The sequence below is a fragment of the Pholcus phalangioides genome, unplaced genomic scaffold (genome assembly GCF_987345545.1).
Source record: "Pholcus phalangioides strain wild (caught in Gottingen) unplaced genomic scaffold, Ppha-v1.0 ptg000028l_1, whole genome shotgun sequence".
Taxonomy (NCBI): Eukaryota; Metazoa; Arthropoda; class Arachnida; order Araneae; family Pholcidae; genus Pholcus; species Pholcus phalangioides.
The window spans coordinates 6,849,622-6,873,112 of NW_028301618.1; the positions used below are offsets into that span (position 1 = coordinate 6,849,622).

Here is a 23,491-nt window from a genome sequence, read left to right on the forward strand (position 1 = left end):
TTCGTCGTCAAATGCATCTCGGAAAGGAGAAACTTCTCAAAATTCCGGCTGTCTTGGAGCCTAAAAATTGTAAAGAGGTAGGGTATCCAGGATATGTAGCGATGTAGTTTCGTGGGCATTCTATGTTATAGGGTTATGGCCGGTTCTATTCAAAACGGGGGTGGGGGGTGTCCAAGCTGGCAGGTTTTAATGGATAACGGAAGATTTACAATAACTCGGAGTACTATGTAAATTCGGTATCTCAAATATAGACGTTTGGTGATTCAACGTACAGATGTATCATTAGTACTGGTACTACTTCAAATGGAGTTACTATTACGTTATAGAGCCTCCATTCCCACGTATATATAGAAGTGTTTCAATAAACTTCAAGTTGAGATCTCGAATCTGGAAATTTACGATCCTTAGATCGTGATTAATCTTTAATAAAAAGGGATTAGAGTAAGTTCAAAACATTTCGTATCGGTGAAACGATAATCGAGACGATTATTATTCAGTTGCTAGTAATCGTCACGTTCTCTAGGACGTACAATTGAGGCGCCCGAACACTATAAATGGTGACGGGGGTTGAACGACCCGAAGTGTATTTGTCTCGCTATATACGTTTTTCCAAAATATTTTGACACTAGCATTGATTACGGTAGTTTAGAGTAAATATGTAATATGTACTTACCAAATACAGTTTAAGATTCATATCCTGTAAAATTCCAAAATGCCAAACTGAAGGCAGTGAACATGACTTGGACATCCCGGAACATAACTTGAATACACCGAGAAGTATGTGCTGCGATCATATTCTTATAGAAAAGACATGACCAAAATTAAACGAGCCTCCATGACAACATTACAGCCAAATCGTGAATTAATTGTTTATTAATCAACTTATTTTAGTTTTGTTAATTAATATTCACCAACTAGTTTTATTTTACTCTGCCATGACGGCTCGTTGCTTACCCTGTCGTGCGGGGGTGGCGGTCTCTTGTGCAAATCAGTTTCAACATAATCACTATAGTGAGAGATGTGGCAGCTCCCTGCGGTCGATTCCTACGGGGGCGAGTCTCGCCACGTTTGTGGGAGGGCGAATGACAATCTAAACCCCTCCAACTAGCAGACCAGTAGTACGTACACGTGATGAAAAATTCAAAGAAGTGTCGAAAATGTTGCAAATTTGTTTTAAAAAAATTTCGAAAAGACACTCAAAGTAGTGAAAATAGTAAAACTCAAAAAAAAAAAAAAATTACAAATTGTTTTGCAAAATCAAAAGAAACGTTGAAAAGTAGTAAAAAATGCTAAAAACTGAAAAACGTTACACATCGTTTAACAAAGAATTTAATTCTAATACTCAAAGTGCGACAAAAATCTTCGAACAAACAAAAATTTCATGAAAATTTTTTAAAAAAAAGATAAATTTTCAGAATAAATTCTCCAAGAAGGGTTCAAAAGATTTCAGAGAAGTTCCGGTGAACGTCTTGGAAATATGTCAGTGAACGTCCCGAAAACGTCTTGGAAATATTTCAATGAACGTCCCGAAAACGTCTTGGAAAAACTGTAACTAAGCTTTCCCAATGAACGTCTCAGAAACGTACTTAAAAAAATTACAGTTCAGTGGTTCCAATGAACGTTCGGAAAACCTTTTGAAAAGTACTCTAATTTCAGCAATTCCGGTGAACGTCTCGAAAAACGTCTTCAGTTCATTGTCAAATTCCAACGAACGACCACAAAACGACTTAAAAAAATTTCAATGAACATCCAAAAAACGCCTTAGAAAATTCCAATTCAGTGAACATTCTGAAAACGCCTTCAAAAACATTCCAATTCAGCGGTTCGGAGAACATTTTCAAAAAAAAAAAATTCCAATAAATGTTCAAAAAACATCTTTCAAAAAATTATAATTTAGAAATACCCGTGAATGTCCGGAAAACGTCTTAAAAATTCCAATTCAGCAATTCTAATGAACGTTCCGAAAACGTTCTTTAAAAACATTACGATTCATCGATTCCAATAAACGAAATGAAAACATCTTGAAAAAATTCTTATAATCCAGCAATTCCTGTGAAGGCCCCGAAAACGTCTTGGAAAAATTCCATTGAATGCAAAATATCTTGCGAAAATTTTTATGTATGTCCCGAAAAACGTCAGCAATTCTAATAAACATCCCGAAAACTTCTTGAAAAAAAAAATTAACGAGCGTCCTGAAAAAACGTTGAAAAAACTGCAATTCATCGATTCCAATCCCAAGAACGTCTTGAAAAAAATTTCAATTCAACAATTTAAATGAACGTATGAAAAACGTCTTAAAAAAGTTCCAATGAACGTCCTGAAAATTTTTTGAAAAATTTAGATGCATGAAAACGCTTTTCCGAAATTCCAAATTAACTATTCTAATAAACATCCTGAAAGCGCTGTGAGGAAAATTCCAATGAAAATCCAAAAAAACATCTTGGAAGTATTTCAATGAACGTCTCAAAAACGTCTTCAAAAAAATTCCAATGAACATCTCAAAAACGTCGTGAAAGAATTCCAATGAACGTCCCAAAAAACGCCGTGAAAGAATTCCAATGAACGTCGTGAAAGAATTCCAATGAACGTCGTGAAAGAATTCCAATGAACGTCGTGAAAGAATTCCAATGAACGTCCCAAAAAACGTCTGGGAAAAAAAATTGCAGTTCATCGATTCCAATGAACGTCTCGAAAAACGTCATTAAAAATTTATAACAGAAATTCCCAAAACGCTCACGAGAACGTTCTGTCGAATAAACGCTCTTGAAACGGTTCTTCTTCACCATTTTTTTTGTGACTGATCACGTCTTTCAAGGACAAAAGGTAAGGAACCACAGCGGCGTAGTTTGTACTACGTAACGGTCACAATATCCTCCAATAACGTGTAAAGGCGTCTCTGTCTAATGAAGAGCTAACAAAGCATTTACATAATCCGCATCTAAAATTTAAACCTAAAAGACAAACACGAAGGACGCAACTCTCTCTCTCGTCGCCCATCATCATGAAAACGCGATATAGCGTTAATTAGCTATTCCCTTGGAGGTGGGGAGGAAAACTATCCCGAAGAGAGTTTGGAATTATTTTAACATTAATAAATGGCTTATTAGGCGGATTTTATACGCGCCATCTTCGGAGATTCTTATCGTGAAACAGCTCAGTTTCACGTTCAAATAATTATAACAATACGGAATTCCTTTGATAGTGATTGCGACGATAATAATCGGCTTAATTTCACCGCCACTAAAACTGGACTTTAATTCCGATACGTGTCTTGTTCGGTAACGCTATTCGTCCATGGTTTTTTTTTTCAAGAGTCTGCGTCTTAATGGCACTTCAAATGATGGGTGACTTGTGTCGAAACCTAATTCCAACATGTCATCTACTGGAGGTAGTCCTTATATGCAAGCTTTCTCTAAGTGCAGTCGACGCTCGATGTAACGAACCCCTTCGTCCCGTCGAAAATGGACGTTATATTGGGAGGGGCGTCATATCGAAAGGAGAAACGATACGATAGCCGTTCTGTGAAAGCATTTTGGGACTTATCCAACCGGTCGAAGTAATTTAATGGTTACTATATCGTGGGGTCGTTATAACGAGCGTCGACTGTATTTCGTAGAGTACGCACGCGTACACCAAACATCTAGTGCAGGTTCTCACCTTTTTCAGTCCACGGGACACCGGTTAAAAAGTCTCGCCACAGAGAGCAACGGGCCTTCAAACGGTAAAACTATCCAATCAGTTAGGTACACACACACACATTTACACTTCCGGCACAACTCACTTGATAGTAAACTACCCATAGATGGCGGTAGAGCCGAGTTGTGCTTGGTTTCAAAGAAAGAAAAGTCCACGGGTCAGATATGCGGTAATTCTGCCGTTCGCTTCTGCGCTCCAGAACAGAAACCTGCACAGTCGATCTTCCGTTTACGAACTTGATCTGCTCCTGAGGTCCATTCGTGAAGGCTCGTATACTACAAGCGCGCCGATCTTGTAACGTAAGTCCCCCTGCAGCGATTCTAATCCGTAACTCCCTTTGTGCTTCTTTCTTTCCTTTGGCGTTCGTTGAAAAAAAACCGATTCCAGGTGGGTCCAGTTCAAACAGGTCAAGAATCATTCACAACACCGTACAAATTACCGAACGACCAATTACAAATGCTTTCATTACGTGATCCGCGCCTTATAAAGCGAATTGTTCGAGAACCGAAATGTTTTTTTTTCCATTTCAATCAACGTAATACGGATTAATTCATTCCTGGGGACCCCGAAAACTTCTAGTGTGAACTTTTACAACTGTGCTTTACGCTCAAGTGCATAACGTAACACCACAACTGAAATCATTCATTGGGCCCATGCCCAAGTTTCGTTTGTTCCCAATGTTACCGAATTCATGGTTCTGTATGTCACTTGCTGCGAAGCGCTTTATCAGTAAGAACTACGAGGCAATGTAGTGTTATCAAAATGATATCTTTAGAAGTCAGTGAGTGTTCATTCTGTGCAAGAGAGATTATTGCAAAACATGTCTGATGTAAAATCCTCTCAAAGTTTTTTTTTTGTCTGAGTCAGACGTCAAGAAAACCTCGCCAAGGGCATTTTCCTCCGGAACGTCATCGCTAGAAGCAAACAAAAATGTCAGATTACCAAATTCGTTCCGACGTTATTATGTAATTACCGGACCCGTAATGAACAAATTCGCCAACGCCCCATTGGCATCTTCGCGGATGCGCCAAGTGGGTTGTGTGAGAGAAGCATATCCTGGAAATGACGTTTTTTCCTGTTTTCCCCCCTTTCAGGAAATCTTATTATTTTTCTCTAATGTAAAGAGTTACACAGTTCATCAATTTAACTTAGCTTCGTTATTGTAATAACAAGAATGTGTAGGAAGGAGTCGATCGTCGCCAATCATTTTGGCGTCGAGCCGAATGAGTTCGATAAGTCTAGAAACGTCGTCCAGATTGACGTCTTTTAGTCCTCTTTTACGTCTTCGGATGTCATATCCTTTGATATTTAAGTAACAATGATAATAATAAACCAAACGTCGTTTAAGCGAAATGTTCACGGGTGCACAAAATACTCGCCAATTCTGTTCAAGATTTTTGTCAGGACCCTGGAAAAACTTGACACATTTACATTCTTATTTTTCCCTCATAAAAAAATTTGCGGCTTTTCTACAGGTCATTCAGCATTTATTATACTTCCGTTGCAAAATCGAAGCCGCTTATTAGAATCGCAGATAATGTTATCATTTGGTAATCGTTATCACTTTTGCAAAGAACGGGACAGACCAATATCGTATAATATAGGAAAATTCGTTTATAGTATCAGGACTTCGGATAATGCACATTCTGAAGCTAAGGATCAACCAAACTTATTCCCCTTCCCTCTAAGTTATAGTTATCAGGCTGCTAAAAAGGCCTATAGGACTTCCTATAGTAAAGACAAATGCGTGACAAAAAGAAAAGCCCTGTCTTGGACTTTCCTAAAACAGAAAGCCCTCTTGATGACATTCTAAGTCCTCTCTTCGGGAAGACTTTCTCAAGGGGTCTATCCAGTTCTACTTCAACGTCTTGCAATGGATGAATAAGTCCCGTTTTGGGAAAAAATAGAATGATTCAGCATTTTGCAACAAATTTTTTGGGAAAGAAAAACTGAACTGTCCCATTTTACCAGTACCCGTTCACCTTACCATACGTCCCGTTCGACCAAACGGGATGTACGATCACGGTACTCGAAAATACGATTTTTTGGATATAGCTATCATTCGGCTATTATCATAATCCCGATATGATCACATCAAGTGTTAAGCGGTGGGGACTGCATAAGTTGGCGTGGACTGTATTATCTCCAATATACTCCTCGCAGGAGTTAGCCAGCTTTTCTTTTAATGGCCCTAAAAGTAGTTATTCGGCATTCAAATTAAATACAACCCTGAAGGAAGTTAGAGTAGACTCCGCACTATCCGGCCTAATGTTGTGAAAGAGCGGGCCGGATAACAGAAAAGCCGAATAGAGGCCGAAGTTCTATGAATATACACACAGTACTCACTTCCTACCTCTACCCATACCATCAAAAACATGTTTTCTATACCAAAATCCGCTCTTATTCACATTTTCTGACCTGTTCAGAAATGCGCAAAAAAAAACTTTCGACTGTAAAAAATAACATTATCCGAAGTCCTGATAACAAAAAACGAATTCATTTCCATGTTATATCGCCACGTCCCTTTCTTTGCAAAAATGACAGCAATAACCAAATGATACCATTTATGATTATAATAAGCGGCGTCGGGTGTACTTCATTCGAGAAATCGTCATAATAATCTCCAGTGATGCTGAATTGCGATTTCTCTCTCTCCAATTTATCGCCAATCGTATTAATTATAACTAATTAATTAAACCGTTTATCTTTCGATAAAATCTCACATTTGCGGTATTTCGTATTCTTTGTGTGTGTTTTTTCCCTCTCCAGAAACTCACCAAACAAATTCTCGACTTCCCAAACGACAACAAACAAAAGACGACGTCACAGCCGTCCACATGTGACATTAATCGAAAAAGCGAGAGAATTTCTTCCAGAGCAGACGACATTCGAGAACGAACGAATCTCCCTCCGGATATCATGCACGGCACAGATAAAATCATCCTAGATCTTAGAGATTGAGTTATCCCCCCCCCCTTCTTCCTCCGCTCCTCTAACAATTCATCCCCTCGAGGGAAAATTAAAACCGGGATTGGCGGACGAATTGGTGAAGTTCTACCCTCGAAACTGATAATTACATCGATTAAATTGAATTTAGTTTATCGGTGAATTTGGTAAATTATTTTTTTTTGGTATTTCTGGCACCGAGATGTTCGCTTCTTCGCATTATTAATATTATTGCTAAGAAACCAACGTAAAGTAATTCGTATAAATGCCGTCTGGCGTTTGTACGGAAAATTCATTGCCAGCAATTCATCACCACTCAATTCACCGACACTACAATTCAGTGCCATGGAAATTTATCAACAAAGAATTCATCGACAAGTGACATAATCAGTGAGTGGAAGTTAGTGAGTGAGTGGTCGGTCGGGTGGAGTTAGGGAGTGAATCAGTAAGTTAGTGAGTGATTTCTTATATCGGTGAATTTTCAGTCTATTTTTTCCTATCTGTGTGTAATTTTCAGTCTGTGGATTTTCCCAGTTGTGAATTTTCCGTCGGTGAATTTTCAAATTTGTGAATTGTGTGGTGGGGGAATCGTTGGTGAATTTCTCTAGTAGTGACGTTTCCTATTAGTAAACTGAGTTGCGGTGAATTGTTTGACGGTGAATTTTCCTTTCGGGAGATTGCGTGGCGGTGAATTGTCCATTGTCAGAGGATTTTCCGTAAATCATCGTCTGGTTTGGGTCTGAGGCAAGAAATCACTAACGTAGTGAATTTGGCTGACCAATAGATGGCGCTGCAAGTTGGACACGCTGAAGTCTGCTTTCTGGCACAGCCGGGAACGATAATCGTGATGGACGACACCGCTTATGCCATATCATAGAATCTTTATGTGTTGAAGACGACTCGGGGAGGAAAAATAAATTAACCCCGCGGGTTCCGGGAGAGGGCGGCATTACTGATGTCGTGCGTTAACGTATCAGATTATTTCGACCAAAAAAATGGAGTTCCCGTGGTGGCAGTTTGTTAGTCGAAGCGTCGGTGGGGGGTGTATGTGGGGAGGTGGTTTCAAAACAATCTCCTTCCTTCCCGTTCCCAAGTTAATCGAATTATCTCGAACTGTCGCCCCGTGAGATGAAGTTGGAAAAAGATGGTGGTGGTGATGGCGGGCGGTGGGGGTTGTGTTCGGTTGAAAGGGGAAAAAAATGCCCCCTCGTGTCTTCATGCCCGTTGTCCATATTTTGGCTTACGTAATTGAGTTGTCGGCCATGATTACGGCCTGAAATTCCGCCATTTGTTTGCGTTTGGAGGACCCCGCTGTCACCTATCCGGCCTTGTGCTGATTCCGACTCTCCGTTGCATGATGTGGCTCTCCAATGAGGCTTTTCTAATAGACGTCATAATCATCACAAGCATCACTGAGGGACAGCCATAGGGTGATCCCGATTGAAATCTATGTTAAAATTGCCGATTTTACTGTAGAAATGCGGAAATCAGTGAGGTTATCCGCAACATCAATACAGTCGGCCCTTTGCATTGTCTTCCCAGTTTTTGTTTTTTTTAAACACTGTTTGACTGTTATACCTTTCGCGGGCCGCATTCGCCCCGTTTGTTGGAGGTTGTGCACCCTTAGGTGATAACCTCGAGGAGACGGGTCACCCAGGAACCCCGTATCTAAATTGATATCTCTGGTTTTATTTTCGTGAGATCCCGTTTCATACGAAAAGACACGATAACAAGATTGAGGTCAATAAGCGACGAGTACAGGCTCATCAAACGGGGTGGGGGGGAGGGGGCAGGTCGAAGCACTGGCAGTACGTTTAGTAAAGAGTGCAATTTCGAGCGCTAATGCCAGCCGATATCCCCGTTAAAAAGTCTCGCCACAGAGAAAAACAGGCCTACAACGATACATACTTCAATCATTACACTTCCCTCATGGTTAGAATAGTTGATGGCAGCACTACACATAACAAGAATTGCATAGAAACAAACTTTACGTTAGGTTCACAACACGGACACGCACATCCAACATGTACCAATTCGTTAGAAGTTACAAAGAGGAATATGGACGCGGTATATATCTGGTATAGTAGTGCGTATAGTGAAGAGAGGGGGGCTAATGTGCACCTCCACCCTTCCACAGATGCCGACAATGTAACTCTTTTACTGAACGTGGAGGTCTGTATCCGCCTGTGTTCCCGTTATTCATAGACCCCAGGACGAAGTGATCTTTCTGATACCACCACCCCCCCCCCATGTTATCGGTTTCGAAGTGATTTTTCTGGTTCCGATAAGAGGGGGGGGGGGAATCGAACATCACGAAGGCCCCGTGTAGACAACAGTGTATTTGGTAAATCCTTGGCGATTTTTGTTGCCGCCAACCGATCGATTATCCCACGTATCATGAAGGGATTTCAAACTTTTTACGCTCGCAACACTCGTGGGAGTAAGAACGCATCGAGACATTTTCGGGCACCCATTAGCGTTCTCAAGAGATCCGAGTGCGCCCCGGCATGCTCTTTGGGAGTCACTGCCATGTTCAGTAAAATGCGATTGTTGTGTTGCAAGTTTTAAATTTGTGTGACGCGGCTTCTTTTTAAATTCATGCATACCCTTTTCTGGATAGGATGTTCCAGAACATTTGAAACAGAGGGAACATGTTGGTCTGAGGGGTGGGGGAGCATGCACTAGTCGTCCGATTCCGACGATGGTACCAGGGAAATGATCAACCAACTGGCCTATGGAACACCATAAATGGAAGAAACAACCCAAAGCATTTGCTTTTCACGAACCTCTCATTATGGTGACTTTTTTTTTGCACATGTGCCATCTATCTCCCGCGGTGGTTCATTCTGATACACCATACATGCTCAACCTATGTCCCGTGACCTCGAACCTACATTTTGAAAAATGCTAAGCGGCACGTTATCAGATCAACTGTGTCCTGGGGCGCTGTTCAAGATCACCAAAGTGGCCCGCAGCACATTCTCACTTCAATTATGTGGACCCATGGTACATATTCAGATCTAAACAGCCCGCAGCACATTAGAAAACTACTCAAGAAATCCACGGCACATTTCCAGATCACTAAAGTGGCCCGCGACATGTTTCCAAACCATTAAAGTGGCCCACGACATGTTTCCAAATCATTCAAATGATCCGTCACATGTTTCCAAACCACATTAAAGTGGCCCGCACACTCCAAAAGGTTGAGCAGTACCCTTGTGGCAGACGATCCGCAAAACACTTCGAACGGATGAAATAGCGTACGGTCCTCCTCGGGAGCCCAAAAAGGTGATGCTTGCGCCCGAGGAAGATGGATAACGTCTACAGAATCATAAATCAAGGCAGATGAGAAAAGGAGATGTGAGAATACGAGTTGTGGGCTCTATTTGGGGACACGGAATCGTTTATCACCATTCGACTGAACACAAACACGTGAGGCTGTGGCCATGGGAGAGACGCCCATCCCCCTCACCAACCCAAAACGGGAGAAAATCATGACATATATACGAAGGCGCATTTATGGTTTAGCCGCCCGCGGACGATACAAATTTTGCTGCTCTTCTCCCATTCAAGTCTAAGTTTGTTAGGCAGCCCTGCGCCATAACCCTCTTGGCCAATCCCCTGTAAATACACTACCGCCTCTGGATCACTCTTATGGTCACTCTCACGCACTGTTTTGTTCACTTTACATGCTTGCACACATTCTAGGACACTCTTAGTCACTCATCGACCTAGTCGATCTTTTGATCGCTCACTGATATTGTACCTCGCTCTCGATTGGCTTCCTTTTCTGTTAGAATTGGCAAAGATCACAAGAAATTCTAAACTGTCTGAATCATTGTTCCTTGTTGCAATCTGGTTTGTTTCGTGCTGCAATTGGCTTCATTTCTTCACAACGAATGACATCATTTCCTACATACGAGAAATTTGCTTTGTTTCCGATTGCCAACCAACTCGTAGCTCTCGTCATATAATAAATAGTACACAGGGTGGATACTATCAACCGCCCAACAATTTTACACGCGTGATTCCTTGTGAAAAACTAATGCAAAACAGTGTGTTCAGTTTTTTGATATGCCCAATAGTTCTCATAACGCTTTAAAAATTGATCACGTGACTTCCAAGTACTGCCAAATTCACTGAATGTACACAAAACGTATAACTTGGGCTTTTCGAATCTGGTAACGATGAGAGAAATCAAGAAAGTTAAAGATGTGTGAACCGGGTTTTTTTTTACTTGCACTTCCCCTTAAAAGAGTTGACATAATAGTAAAGGAGAGAATTTTACCCCCATTTTGGCATAAAAATGTTGATTTCGGGCAAACAATTTTTCAAACAGATGCCATTTGGCTAACACTTTGCAAATTTGGTGATAGATTCGTCAATATAGTGGGCGAAGTCAACAATTAGTAACAAGGTTATAGCATCACTCTACCCGAAGAGAAATCTCGTCAATCATGAAAAAAACTGAGCTCAGCTTCTATCGGGATCGAATATTCAAGTTCGTTTTCAATTAGCTGCAACCCCACTGCAGGGGGGAGGGAAGGGGGGTGGGGGACAAATTTCTTTTTTTGGGTGTTTTTGGCACGAAACTGACCGTTACAAAAACCGTCACGCCACAAAATTGTAAAACGTTATAACTTCCAATATATTTGCCCTATCCTAAATCAAAACGCTTTTCTATATCAGTTTATCACAAGGAATCACGCGTGTAATTATTGGGTGGTCGATAGTATCCACCTTGTGTAATCCTTTCCTCTACGGAAAATATTGATCGATAGCAATTATTAAATAAGATAATAAATTTCGCCAAACTTGGCGATTGGTTTCGAATTTTAACATGCATCGCAAGGGAATAAATAAGAGGGAGAGAAAAAGGCAAGAATATATCCGCAAGAATGTTTAAAACATGAAATAGGTACGAAACTTCTCCCGCGACGTCAACCCAATGACGAGCGTCATCGCCCTTTTAGCTTTTAGCGCCTCTTAATGGGGGCCCCGAAAAGGTTTCTTCTTCTTCTCACTTATGTCCATAATGACATCCGACATCGAGAAGGTATCTCTCCTTCGCCCACATACCTCAAGATCCTCCATCTTTTCTCCCTCCGCTGATCACATCTCAACAATATAAAACCCCAAGAGGAAATCAAAACAAGTCTTCGCCATCAAAGGATTAATGCAATCACCCTCTGGGATTAAGTACCGGCCAATCATAAATATGACGACACACATGGACATAAAGAACAAAATTACGGCCGAGCTACAACCCGCAAGCAGAAAATATACTGCAATAAATGGTATTGACGTAAGTAGAAGATCCTTCGTTTATCTCGGAATAGAATCCACGTATGGGAACACAGACATCATCGATGGAATCCTGGAAAAATTCTAACCTCGATTGATATGCCACACGAGCACTCTCTGAGTATCGACTTTTGATTGTAGAATCCAAGATGGCGACGATGGACGTCTACTTATAAAAACGAAACTATCTCCGTTAGTCAATATTGAATGATGCACCATATTTCCTTTTTCCTCTTCTTTGTACCGTTGAAATTCCACCAAGAAGAGACCAATTTAAGTTTGGATAAATACGCTTTCCGAAATGTTATGAAGGCCAAATAGATTCCATAATTGGCGCTTTCTTTGACAAAGATGATTATTATTGATGATGCCGGTGGCACACGTTTCTTTGGCGCTATTAGAGTTTGATAAAATTTGGACATAGAAATCGATGGATGGCAATCCCCAGAAACTTTCTTGATTGACGAAAAAAAAAAAACAATGAAAAACTTGCACCACCTGGTAAATTATTTCCAGATGGAAAATGGTCTTGAGGCGGGACGCCGCCTCAAAAATCTGTCAGAAAGCTCTTAAGAACGAAGTTCACTGTGAAACTTCCGAAAGAAAAAAATGCGGCTTCCATTAACTGTTTGTCATAAATAGTGGCATATGTAGAGAAGCGTCTCCCGACAGTAAATCTTTTGTCTGAATGAGCATGCGCGTGAGGTTGCTTTGAATGTTGGTTGGCATCTGGTGACTTAATTGGCGCAAAACACTTTCGCTGGCGACCAGCAGATGTTCAGCAGTACAGTAATACCCCGGAGTTACGCGATGGATGGGATCGAATACAACCTCGTAAGTCGGTGTATGATTTTGCATACATCTACGTATAAATAATTAACTGGGACTAAAATTTGAGGAAAACACGTCTTTCCCCCCCCCCCTATGTAATTAATATAAGTGTACCACTGATAATTTCTTCATAAAATTTGTGACTGGTTCTTAGAAAATGTTCACTTCCCTAAAATATATAGAAATGGAGCTCACGTGTTAGATGCTTTGGTAACACCTTGGTCCACCGAAATAAATGAATTGCCTGCGTGTTTAGAGGCAACACAGCACGCAGATTGAACTTAATTGAGAGTAACCAACCAGATGCATCGCCAGTGATGAGCATCGCATTAAACGTATTGTCTTTGGAAGACCGGCGATGATGTCGTACCTCAGGAATGATATTTTTACCTTTTCTGCAAAATGGCAGAGATATCATACATATACAAGCCCCTTAAAGTTTCATTTCTAAAATCACTGCAAAGTTATATCTTAGCCCTCTTAAAAATCAGTTCGATTTCATCACACATGCGACTGATCGAATAAAACGATTCATGCTTTGGTTGTCACTTGATAATCTTCACTATCTCAGCAGATGCTTGAATTTCGGAAAAAATCCCGCGACACCGAAATCGCGCAACTCGGGGGTACACAACTGCATTCAATTACAACTGAAGCCGGTATCCGTGGGTAGGTGTAGCAAGAAACGCATGAGTCCATCACTGCCGAGGTCGATGGTTCGATTCCCCCCTCACACAAGCTGCCCATGTTTCTTTTTTCCTCCCTTCCATCTTTGTTTCTTGTTGTTGATCTACGATTTACTTTTCTTCGTCGTAACTTTTTCTCAAAGGTGAATGGACGTAGGACTGTCAATGGCTCGAACCGAGCTCGTTACGGTAGTCGACTGTAAGGAGGCGAACCATTTCTTAGTTCATAGTGAAAATGGACATCACTAGGAAACGGAAATATAAAAAATTTGTGTAACTAAGCTGATGCATTTATTATATGCCGATATCATTATTTGTGCTAATGCCATCACGACAAAATAAAAACAAAATCGTTAGTCTCTCGTGAATTCTTGGCTTCAAATCGAAAAAAACCCTCCTAAACGAGCATTTGGCGGTAAGTTGCCATTTCATTTGAAGAAATTGCCTCTTCAACGTTACGCATGCGCATTCTGAAATATGAGTTACTGTGGCGAGACTCATGAATGTGGTATATACCAAGCACGAGCCTTGTACAACCTCCTCGTCATTCATTCTCCCTATCTTTTACGAATGTCGATTTGTATGCGTTTCCTGAGACTAGGCCAGAGCAGGTGGGTGTGGTGCCGGAATCTGCTCTTTGCCGCTACTTCAAGATCATACTCCAGCGACAAAATGTGTGATTGACCAGGTTGACGAAGTATCCAGTTGCTATTACGTGAACAGTACGAGATGCATTTTCGTGATGGCTGGGAACTACAGTAACGGTCTAGTATTGCTATGCAACCATCTGTGGGCCCTTCCAACAAGAAAACGCTACGGTCGATACCGCGCAGGCACCATTCAACATTTCTTACGTCACCCCAAATATAACCTACATGTGCGCAGAGTATCATGTGCATACATGCTCCTAGAAATGCTTACGAGACTTGAATGCCTTGAGAAGAAGCTTGAGTGCCCTTTGAAATGATTTAGAAGCTTTGCTCGTTCATTGAAAGAAGTTTGAGCATTTATTAAATTGCGTAGGAGGTTTTTTGTATCCCTAGAAATGCTCAGATTTCCATATCTCTAGAAATGCGTAGGAAGTTTTCATGTATCTATAAGTATATGGAAAATAAATATCGAATAAGTACGAAAATCCTCTAGAAATGCGTTGGGAATTTTCGAGTCTTTAAAAGGTCTTTTCAACGTTTTCTTGTCTCCAAAAATACGTAGGTACTTAGTCAAAGCACCTCAAGATAAAAGGGCGTATATAACCCTTGAAATGCCCCCCCCCCTTTCCAGAATTGCATCAAAGGCTTGCTCTTAGGGGCCCATCGAACACTCATTTCTCTCAACTGCCGCATATTGCGGAATAAATTTCTTTCGATGTAATAAAAGAAATTAAGGCTTCGATATTTAAGCTTTTTGATTGGAGCCGCACATAGTATATAAGAGTTTAAATTTCTATACAGTCGAATTCCGTTTTAACGAATACCGTTATAGCGAAAATCTCGTTTTAACGAACACTTTTCTAATCCCCCAAATAAGTTTACGTAGGAGAAATGTAAATACCTCGAATTCCTTTATAACGAAATTTCGTTATAACGAAGTGATTTCTCTAGTCTCTTGGAGTTCGTTATAACGGGATTCGACCATTAGCTATCATATTACGGGAAAATGCTATCAATTTCCTCTCATTGTTTTTTTCTTCATATTTTAACATTAATTTCAGAGAATCTACGTAATTTCTATTCCTTTTCGGACACTCTTCGTGAAACACCCAGTACAGTTTCGGCTTTGTATGGAATAACTTGAAGAATCGAGGTGGAAGCTAATAGATAAAGCTCAATAAAACATCTAGTTATCTTAGACAAACTGGGTATTTGGCCCCGACCAATGTTTCCGGAGGAGTTTTCTTCCGGCAGGTTTGTTATTCGAGGGAAAAGTACTCGAGAGGAGGTTGTGGGAAAATTAACGAACTTCGTGCCTCTTCGGAGGAAAATAAATTCGGAAGCTTGTGCGAGAGTAACGAAGAATATCAACAGGTTCGAACATTGAGTGAAGGGGGAATAGTGACGAGATTAACGATAGCAAGGCGTGCGTCGCTAATGAAAAGGGGGCAATGGCGGCGCGACCGTGGCTCATTAGTTGGCAGCGTCAAATCAAATCGGACAAAACCCGGGACGCGATTAAAAGGTGAACTGATCGAATGCGATAATCATAGGGACGACAGGCTCTTAATTAGGGATGTCCGCCTTTGGACTCTCCCTTTTCAGGCAATTATCGTCCGGCGCAGACACACAACTCGATACGTTCCAACGGAGACATACGTTCTCATGTATGTCTGTTGTCCAAACGCCGTGTTTAACGCTGTAAACATTGTGTTTGATATCCAATGGTAGTATTTTTACATATTGCGACAATTCACCTGAATATAATTTTGGAATGTTTTGGAAAATTGTTGTGGGAATCGTGAAAAGAATTTGGGGCACAGGCTGTGCCATAGACCCGGCTGCAAGTTTTGAGGCGAGTACGTTCTTTGTGCTCAGAATCGCGTATTTGGTACTTTCTTTCAAACCGAGCACAACTCCGGTCTATCACTATGGACAATTTACTATTATTTGACTGTACCCGCACCTCGTACGGTCAAATGGTTATACTAAATTCCTCTTCGGAATTTCTAACGTATTGGGACATGCAGGAGTGTGTGACCTTAACGTGTTTATGTTGTCCGAATTGCGCTTGTCTCGTGTTCTGCTAGTGCAGCCATCTATATAATTGCTACACATTTTTGAAATAAAGAATTATCTATTGCTATATTATAGGAAAAGAGACAGACTGAAATTCTCAAGTAAAACATAATCAAAAGGAAGTCGAACACAAGATGTCGAACAATTGGATGATGACGTCGCTGCTGCTGTCGACTTTCGTGTGTTACGCTCTCATCGACGTCAGCTTCGGCAACGGTCACTCGTCGTTCGGGAAATTCATCGACGACGACGACTTCAACAGCCGACGAAGCCAAAACGACAATCGGAGAACTCCTCTCACTGGGTTTGTTCGAATAATTTTTTCCGCCAATTGTTTTCAATCAATAATCGATTTGGCCGACTCCAATTTCAGCGTCCTAATTTCTTATTTTTCGAATTCCGTAACAATCTTAACGCTGAATCAACAGGCCCCTTGCGTCTATAAAATGAAGGCCACGGGCCTATTTTCAGAATGACATTCAGTGAGTGTATAATACAGAAATGAGTTGCATCATCCTGTATATATGTGAGAATTTCCAGTTCATTTAGTTTTCTTTTTTCTTTGATGCAGAATATCCAATGATCGGGCACGCCAATTATTTTATCCGGAATCTTGGCCGAAAGGAGTCATGATGGCGTCATCTGCATACAGCGGAAGCTCTCCCGATTCCGTGGAAGACACCGGAAACGATTTCTTGCCAACTTTTCAGGTATCATTCTTTAACGAAAGTCCCGGGACATTTTACATGAACGTGAGATTTAAAAATTATGAGGAATCTTCTATAATAATCGATGTCCTCCTCTCTGGTTCTCCCAGGACTACGGCACCAACCTCGACGAACAGATCGCGCCGAACAAGTACTGGGTCAAGGCCGGTCCGATGGCGAAGCGCGAGGGCCACCAGCTGTCGATCGTCAATCCACTGGACGTTCTGAGGCAGCGCATGGTGTTGGACATGATACGCCGGAAGATGATCGAGAACCAGGAGCAAATCAAAGCTAACGAAGCCATTCTGAAGACCCTCGGCAAGAGGAGCGGCGGCGGCGGCGCCGTCGACGACAAGAAGAACGGGGTCGAGATCGGCGGCACCAGGAGGGGTCAGACGACCAGGAGGAAGAACCAGAGGAAGGATTACGATAGTGCTCAGGTGAGATTGGACAGCAGACCAGTTCAGAGCAAACACGGTTCAGCTATTCCAATTGCGATTAATTGTGGAAAGGGGCTACGGAGTAAAGACAAAACAAGTAATTGGCAATCGCCCCGATGTAGTAAAAGCTGTCCAGGTTGCACTTTTACGGTTACGTTAAGATCTGTTCAAGATATAAAGCTTGATCTTGGATATTGTGTTATGGCCGGTTTCTCATTCGAAACTGTCCGTTGCAGAGAGGTCTGCAAGACGCAGAGATGTCTAAATTGATGGGTTTTACTCTACTTCGCAGATGCAAATGCTTTTCAGTTGATGCGAAACCTTATTCGTAGAGAGAGCAGTGGTTCCTAACCTTTCATGTTTCAAGTACCCATGGGTGTGGTAGCCAAGGTTGAGAAGATACTCACCTAAAATACTCAAGGATGTGTTCAGAGGTGGCACGAGTTTGGTACCCGGTCCATCCCTGTCAGAAACTTTCCTGACGCGGGGGTGCAATAGAAACGGCGACATCACCACAGAAAATGATAGCTACCGCAGGGAGTCCCACACCTCCCTGTGTATAAGAAAAAGGATGCCGTTCGGAATCGGCAATAAATTGTTAGTCCTGGTCAAATTATTATCCCTCGTGTGCAGAAAATGACGACCGTGGTGAGGCAAAAGTGATCAAGGAAATGCGTTGAAGGCTCGGATATGCCTAGGAATGTCCGAGATTCGTGAGTCGCATGTTTCTAGAAATGCCAGCGTGCTTGTACCAAAAAATGCGTGAGATGCTTTCCCTCTGAATCAGGCTAGCCTAGAGATACGTAGCTAGCTTTCTCATCCTCAGGAATGCGTATTACTTAAACTTTAAACATTCGAAAAGCTTGCGGATCTTTACAAATGCACAATAAACTGGCGTCACATAGCCTTGGATATTAAGAGCCGCAACGCGTAACACTTGAAATTCTTCGTGGGCTTGCGCTACTTACGTTTCCATCACCACTTAGACATGCTTGCCTATCACCGGAAATGCGCGGTGAGTGTAAAACTCCGATATGAGCAGGGAGATTTTGTAGTACATAGTCAGGTCACCTAGAACGAGACTGGAAGTAGTCCAACGAGTAAGTGGTCACCATCAAAAGCCTTTGATGAGTCAAAGGGAGAGCCGGCTACCTCGAGGAAGCGTAGCTCCAAAACATTATTTGTTTACAGTTCAGCGATGTAGTACTCGCTTCAAAATGGCAGAACGCTGTCACTTGACTTCTGGATTGTATCACATTCATCCCGCCTCGTTTCGAAAAAGACTATAGCTTTCCTTTTCAGTTTCTCTAAAAAATTTTCATGCAAACAAACATTGTACGAGATCAAAATGTCTTTTCATTAACAGAAGTTTAGCTTGCACCACTTTTAGATGCTCCCCGTTCCCATTTGGATCGTACCACACCCACCCTATCTCATTCTACAGGCCTTAGTTTCGGAAGCCTACCCGTGGGATTTTTTACCTTTACAGGAAACCTGCCCAATTTCCATCCGTATGATGACACGTTCAGATGGATAGGCAGTCCAAGACAAGTCTGCTCCTGACAGATAAGGATGTGGGATTCTGTGCAAAATAAACTTCTGTTGTTTAAAGGACCTTAATTTTGCTTATTTTGATGAAAATTGATTATTTTCCATTTAGGATTCAACTGTCGGTGAATTCGAAGTGTGAATCGGCATCAAAGACGACGAAGAGAGACACTGGTACGCCCAACAACGTCCAGGATCTGCCTAACTTTAAACTTGTTTCCTTTTTTATGTTAATAATTATTGATAATATATTAAGAGTGTCTACGGTTTTTTCCTTCTTATTATTGTTCTTCCATCTGTTAATAATGAAAATAATGATGTGCTGTAATAATAACATCAATACTATTATCGTCTTATTGCGTTTGTTTTTGTGCGCGTGTCGTGTTTTCCAAATCGTTTCGAATCTGCCATATTATGTAGTGAGTATTCGATAGTTTCTTGGAAGGGGTTTTACTCGAGGAACGGAATCCAAAACTCCCTCTTGCATTCTCTTAAAGTACCTAAAGAATTCTTATGAATTATTAATCATAGATACGTGTTCATTTATGATCTACTCCAAGGTTTTAGATGGCGCACAAAAATCATGGCATGCGTGAATGTTTTCCTCGTGAAAAAGATGTGCACGCGCGTGTGCTTTCCTGCCACTGAGTGGAACTCCGATTCCCTCTTTGCCATCCGGTGCATAGGGATTCCTGCTGAAATCGAATGACAGGATACATAGTTTCTCGAGCGTCGAAAGCAGGCTACTCTAATTTCATAACTTACAAGCACAGCTGTGCTTAATGAAGCGCCCAATGGTTGTCTCTGGTATCGAATCGACAGATCTGTCTTTTTTTTAATAAAAAGAAAAACATTTTCTGATTCAAATTCAGCCCATAGCCTATATATGTGTCTTGGGTGTTGATTCACCCACCAGACAGCAACTCGGCACGTGATTTTGACCAACCTTTATCAGATGCAGTGGATGCGATAGGCCATTTTGCATTTATAAAAAAATACGTTAGGGCGCACATACACTCACAACACATATTCCGGCATGTACCAATTCATTAGAAATTCCATAGAGGAATGAACGAGATGCCTTGTTTTTCGGCCCACAGTCCGAGAGCTATATCAGCCACACATACATAATTGGTGCTATTTCGTTTGCTTATTTCTTACTTTACGATCACGAGAACATAAATCTCTTCGACACTGGTGTCTAGCCACAAGCAGCTGGAAGTGATCAGAAACACGCCGCAAATCGACGCACTGCATTACATCGACATTGAGTTTAAAAACAGCTGCATCTAATCCTGATTGCCCTTCGAATCACATCGATGGCAGGAATCTTGCCAACCAGCCAGCAGCTGCATCCAAACTGGACTGCCCCGTAATCAAACACCCTGCATCGCATTGACCATGAGTACGAATACACATTAATGCAATCCCGGTTGTCAACAGAATCACATCATTGTTGGAGCTCTTGCCAGACAGCAGCTGCGGCTAATATGAACCGTATCGCAACTTAACACCCTCCCACAATAAATCAACATTGAGAAATGAAAGAAAAGTTGCATCTAATCTGGACTATAAACATCATCGCATCAACCAAAAACAGCTGAACTTATCTGAATCATCTCCTTTATCAAAAACACACACACACGATTGCATCATCGACGTCGAGGCTGGTGCATCTACTATGGACTCGTCATTGCAACAGTGATAGAGATCGTGCCAGCTAGCAGCTGCGGTCAATCTGAAATACACTATATTCTAATCTTCCCCCGCATCAAATTCACGTTGGCTCTACATCTAATCAGAACTATCCACTACATCAGTGATTCTCAACCTATGGAATCTCGTGGCCCGTCTTTTTGTGTGAGTGGATCGCCTGGTGACATACCGACGTATAGAAAATAAACGGGGAAGGGGAATATGAAACACTCAAGGCTTGGTTTGGCTCATGTCAGGATCCGGCGGTTGAGAAACACTGAACATGTAGAAAGAAGTGGGATGGAGAGCTCCTGTTAGACATCATTCGAAATATCTCGGCCCGGAACAACGACGTAGGATCTTGAAACAGCTGCATTTATAATCCGGTCTTTCTATTGCATCACATAGACGTCAACCAGACAGCAGTCGCGACTTTGAAGTAAGCAGGTGCATATGGGCTGTCTACCAAAACTGCATCGACTTCAGACGGCATAAGCAGTTATTTTGAACACATGGTAACCCAATCTACTGCATTAAATCACTCTGAAGTCTTTAAACAGTTGCATCTGATCAGGACTATCCTCCACATTGCAATGAGGCAAGCAACAGCTACATCTAGATATGGTTGTGTCGACATTGCAATGAGGCAAGCAACAGCTACATCTAGATATGGTTGTGTCGACATTGCAATGAGGCAAGCAACAGCTACATCTAGATATGGTTGTGTCGACATTGCAATGAGGCAAGCAACAGCTACATCTAGATATGGTTGTGTCGACATTGCAATGAGGCAAGCAACAGCTACATCTAGATATGGTTGTGTCGACATTGCAATGAGGCAAGCAACAGCTACATCTAGATGGTATGTCGACATTGCAATGAGGCAAGCAACAGCTACATCTAGATATGGTTGTGTCGACATTGCAATGAGGCAAGCAACAACTACATATAGATATGGTTGTGTCCTCTTAATTATATTGGCGTCATGCGAGACAGAAAATACGGCTTGAAAATTACCGTAACCAGTCTCTACTGCAATAATCGATCTAGATTCTGAAAAAAAAATCTTAATATCTTTTCCCTAGTTTGAATTATCCACCGAATCACATGCATTTACTGCTGCAATCTTTCACCGGGACTATCTCGCTCGCAACAATGTCCATGTTTAGCCCCCAACAGGACAGCAGCTACATCTAGCGACGGCGTATCGAATCCAAACCAAATGCATTCGATAAAACAAAAAACGTAGTGTAAACCAGTTTTTTTTTGTTTCCGGTAAGATAGGACCACATTCGAACTACAAGCTGGATCATCACCATACATCGGATGGCGGATCGTCAATAATTCCGTCAATTGTCAGGGAGAATGGAGAAGTTCAAATCATTTCCTCAAATTTTTTTTCGCCTTTATTTCAAAATCAAAAAATTATACATAATGAAAACATTAATAAGGAATTACAGATTTTGGCACTCGGCCAAAAAAAAATGAAATGTATGTTTAACATGAATTAATATCATAATTACGTAATTTATATTTATTCACTGTATGTGCGTGATTGTATATACGCTATATCCGTTATTATAATGATTAATAATATAATTCCGAGTGGAATTGAAATGTATGTTGCAATGTGTACATCTCTAATGTGTACGATGTGTACAAAAAAGAAAGTGACCTCCCTAAAAAAAAATTAACAAGTTACCAGTGTACCGAATGTGTGAATTAAAGATGTTTCTTTGTTCGCTTGACATAGTGTTTCTTTCATGTTCGTTACGAATTATGGGATTGCCGTTTTGAAACTACGCATGGCAGGGTGGTTGCCATTTTTCTACCACATGAAAAACGATCATGTGCATTTTTCTAGCACACGAGTTACGATCGACACATTTCCCTATTCAGTGTTCGCGTTTGAACGTTCTCGGGTATTGCGAAGAAAAAAAATAATAAACAAGTGAAAACATTCCTCTGACATATTAAGCAAGATTTTACACATGGTGTGTTTCATATTCCATTAAACTCATTTTTTAGCATGTTTTCGGGGGTACATGAAAAAAAAAAAAGTAGAGTGCCATCTGTTTCTCCAAGATTAATGAGCGAATAATTTCTTACATCGAAAAAGAAAAAATGGTGGCTTCAAAAAAATTAATACTGTCCTAGCTACATGCATTCTGAAAATAATTATACATACATGTGCGACTTCTGGCTTTATTACTGCACAAGAAAATACACTGATGAAATCCTCTTCACAAGTCATTTTAGGGGGGGGGGGGGCCCCTTCTTCCCCAACAATCAAGTTAACTCCATGAAACCGATTTTACGGAATCATTTTTTACATTCTGTACCGTGTTGATTTTCAGAAACTATTTTTTTGAATTCGTTATAACGGATTTTCCATTTCGTTATAACGGATTTTCCATTTCGTAATATCGAAATTAGCTGGAAAATCATTGTTCCTATGTGAACTTATTTTTAGACCACGGAAAAGTTTTCGTTCCAACGAGATTTTCGCTATAACGGAATTTGACATCCACCGGTTTAAAAACGGACGTGGAAAAAAACGTCGTAATTTTATTTTCAACGAAAGCAAATATCACCGATGATTAACAGTAAATCACAATATGACTAGTGACCATATCTCATCGACGAAAATACGGGAAATCGCAAATCGTTGCCAGAAATGTCACCGATATTATTGTTAAAATGGTTTTCAATTGGTGTCGCTGGAAACTAAAGGTCTTCTACGTCAAATCTGCAGCTAATTGAAATGTTTTTCCACGAAAGAAAAATATATAAAGGTGAATATTTATAGCCATAATCATAATACAATTGATAGGTTTCGCAAATTACCTCAATCCCCGATTTTAGTAAAGATTACTTAATCAGTGAGATACGTTGAAAAAAGGCCTTAT

The 23,491-nt window shown here is 41.0% G+C and overlaps 1 protein-coding gene and 1 long non-coding RNA gene across 3 annotated transcripts in view; one reads left to right on the forward strand and one right to left on the reverse strand.

Moving 5' to 3' along the window:
* Positions 1 to 22,330, forward strand: part of LOC149067856 (uncharacterized) — a 120,941-nt gene extending 98,611 nt beyond the window's left edge. The window contains exons 2-5 of the mRNA XM_089251999.1: positions 16,268 to 16,496; positions 16,764 to 16,902; positions 17,010 to 17,339; positions 19,000 to 22,330. Coding sequence (XP_089108125.1) covers positions 16,327 to 16,496; positions 16,764 to 16,902; positions 17,010 to 17,339; positions 19,000 to 19,029 — 669 coding nt within the window. The 5' untranslated portion in view covers positions 16,268 to 16,326 and the 3' untranslated portion in view covers positions 19,030 to 22,330. The remainder of the gene's footprint in view (positions 1 to 16,267; positions 16,497 to 16,763; positions 16,903 to 17,009; positions 17,340 to 18,999) is intronic.
* LOC149067857 (uncharacterized) overlaps positions 1 to 23,491 on the reverse strand; it is a 141,295-nt gene that overhangs the window by 78,715 nt on the left and 39,089 nt on the right. The window lies entirely within an intron of this gene.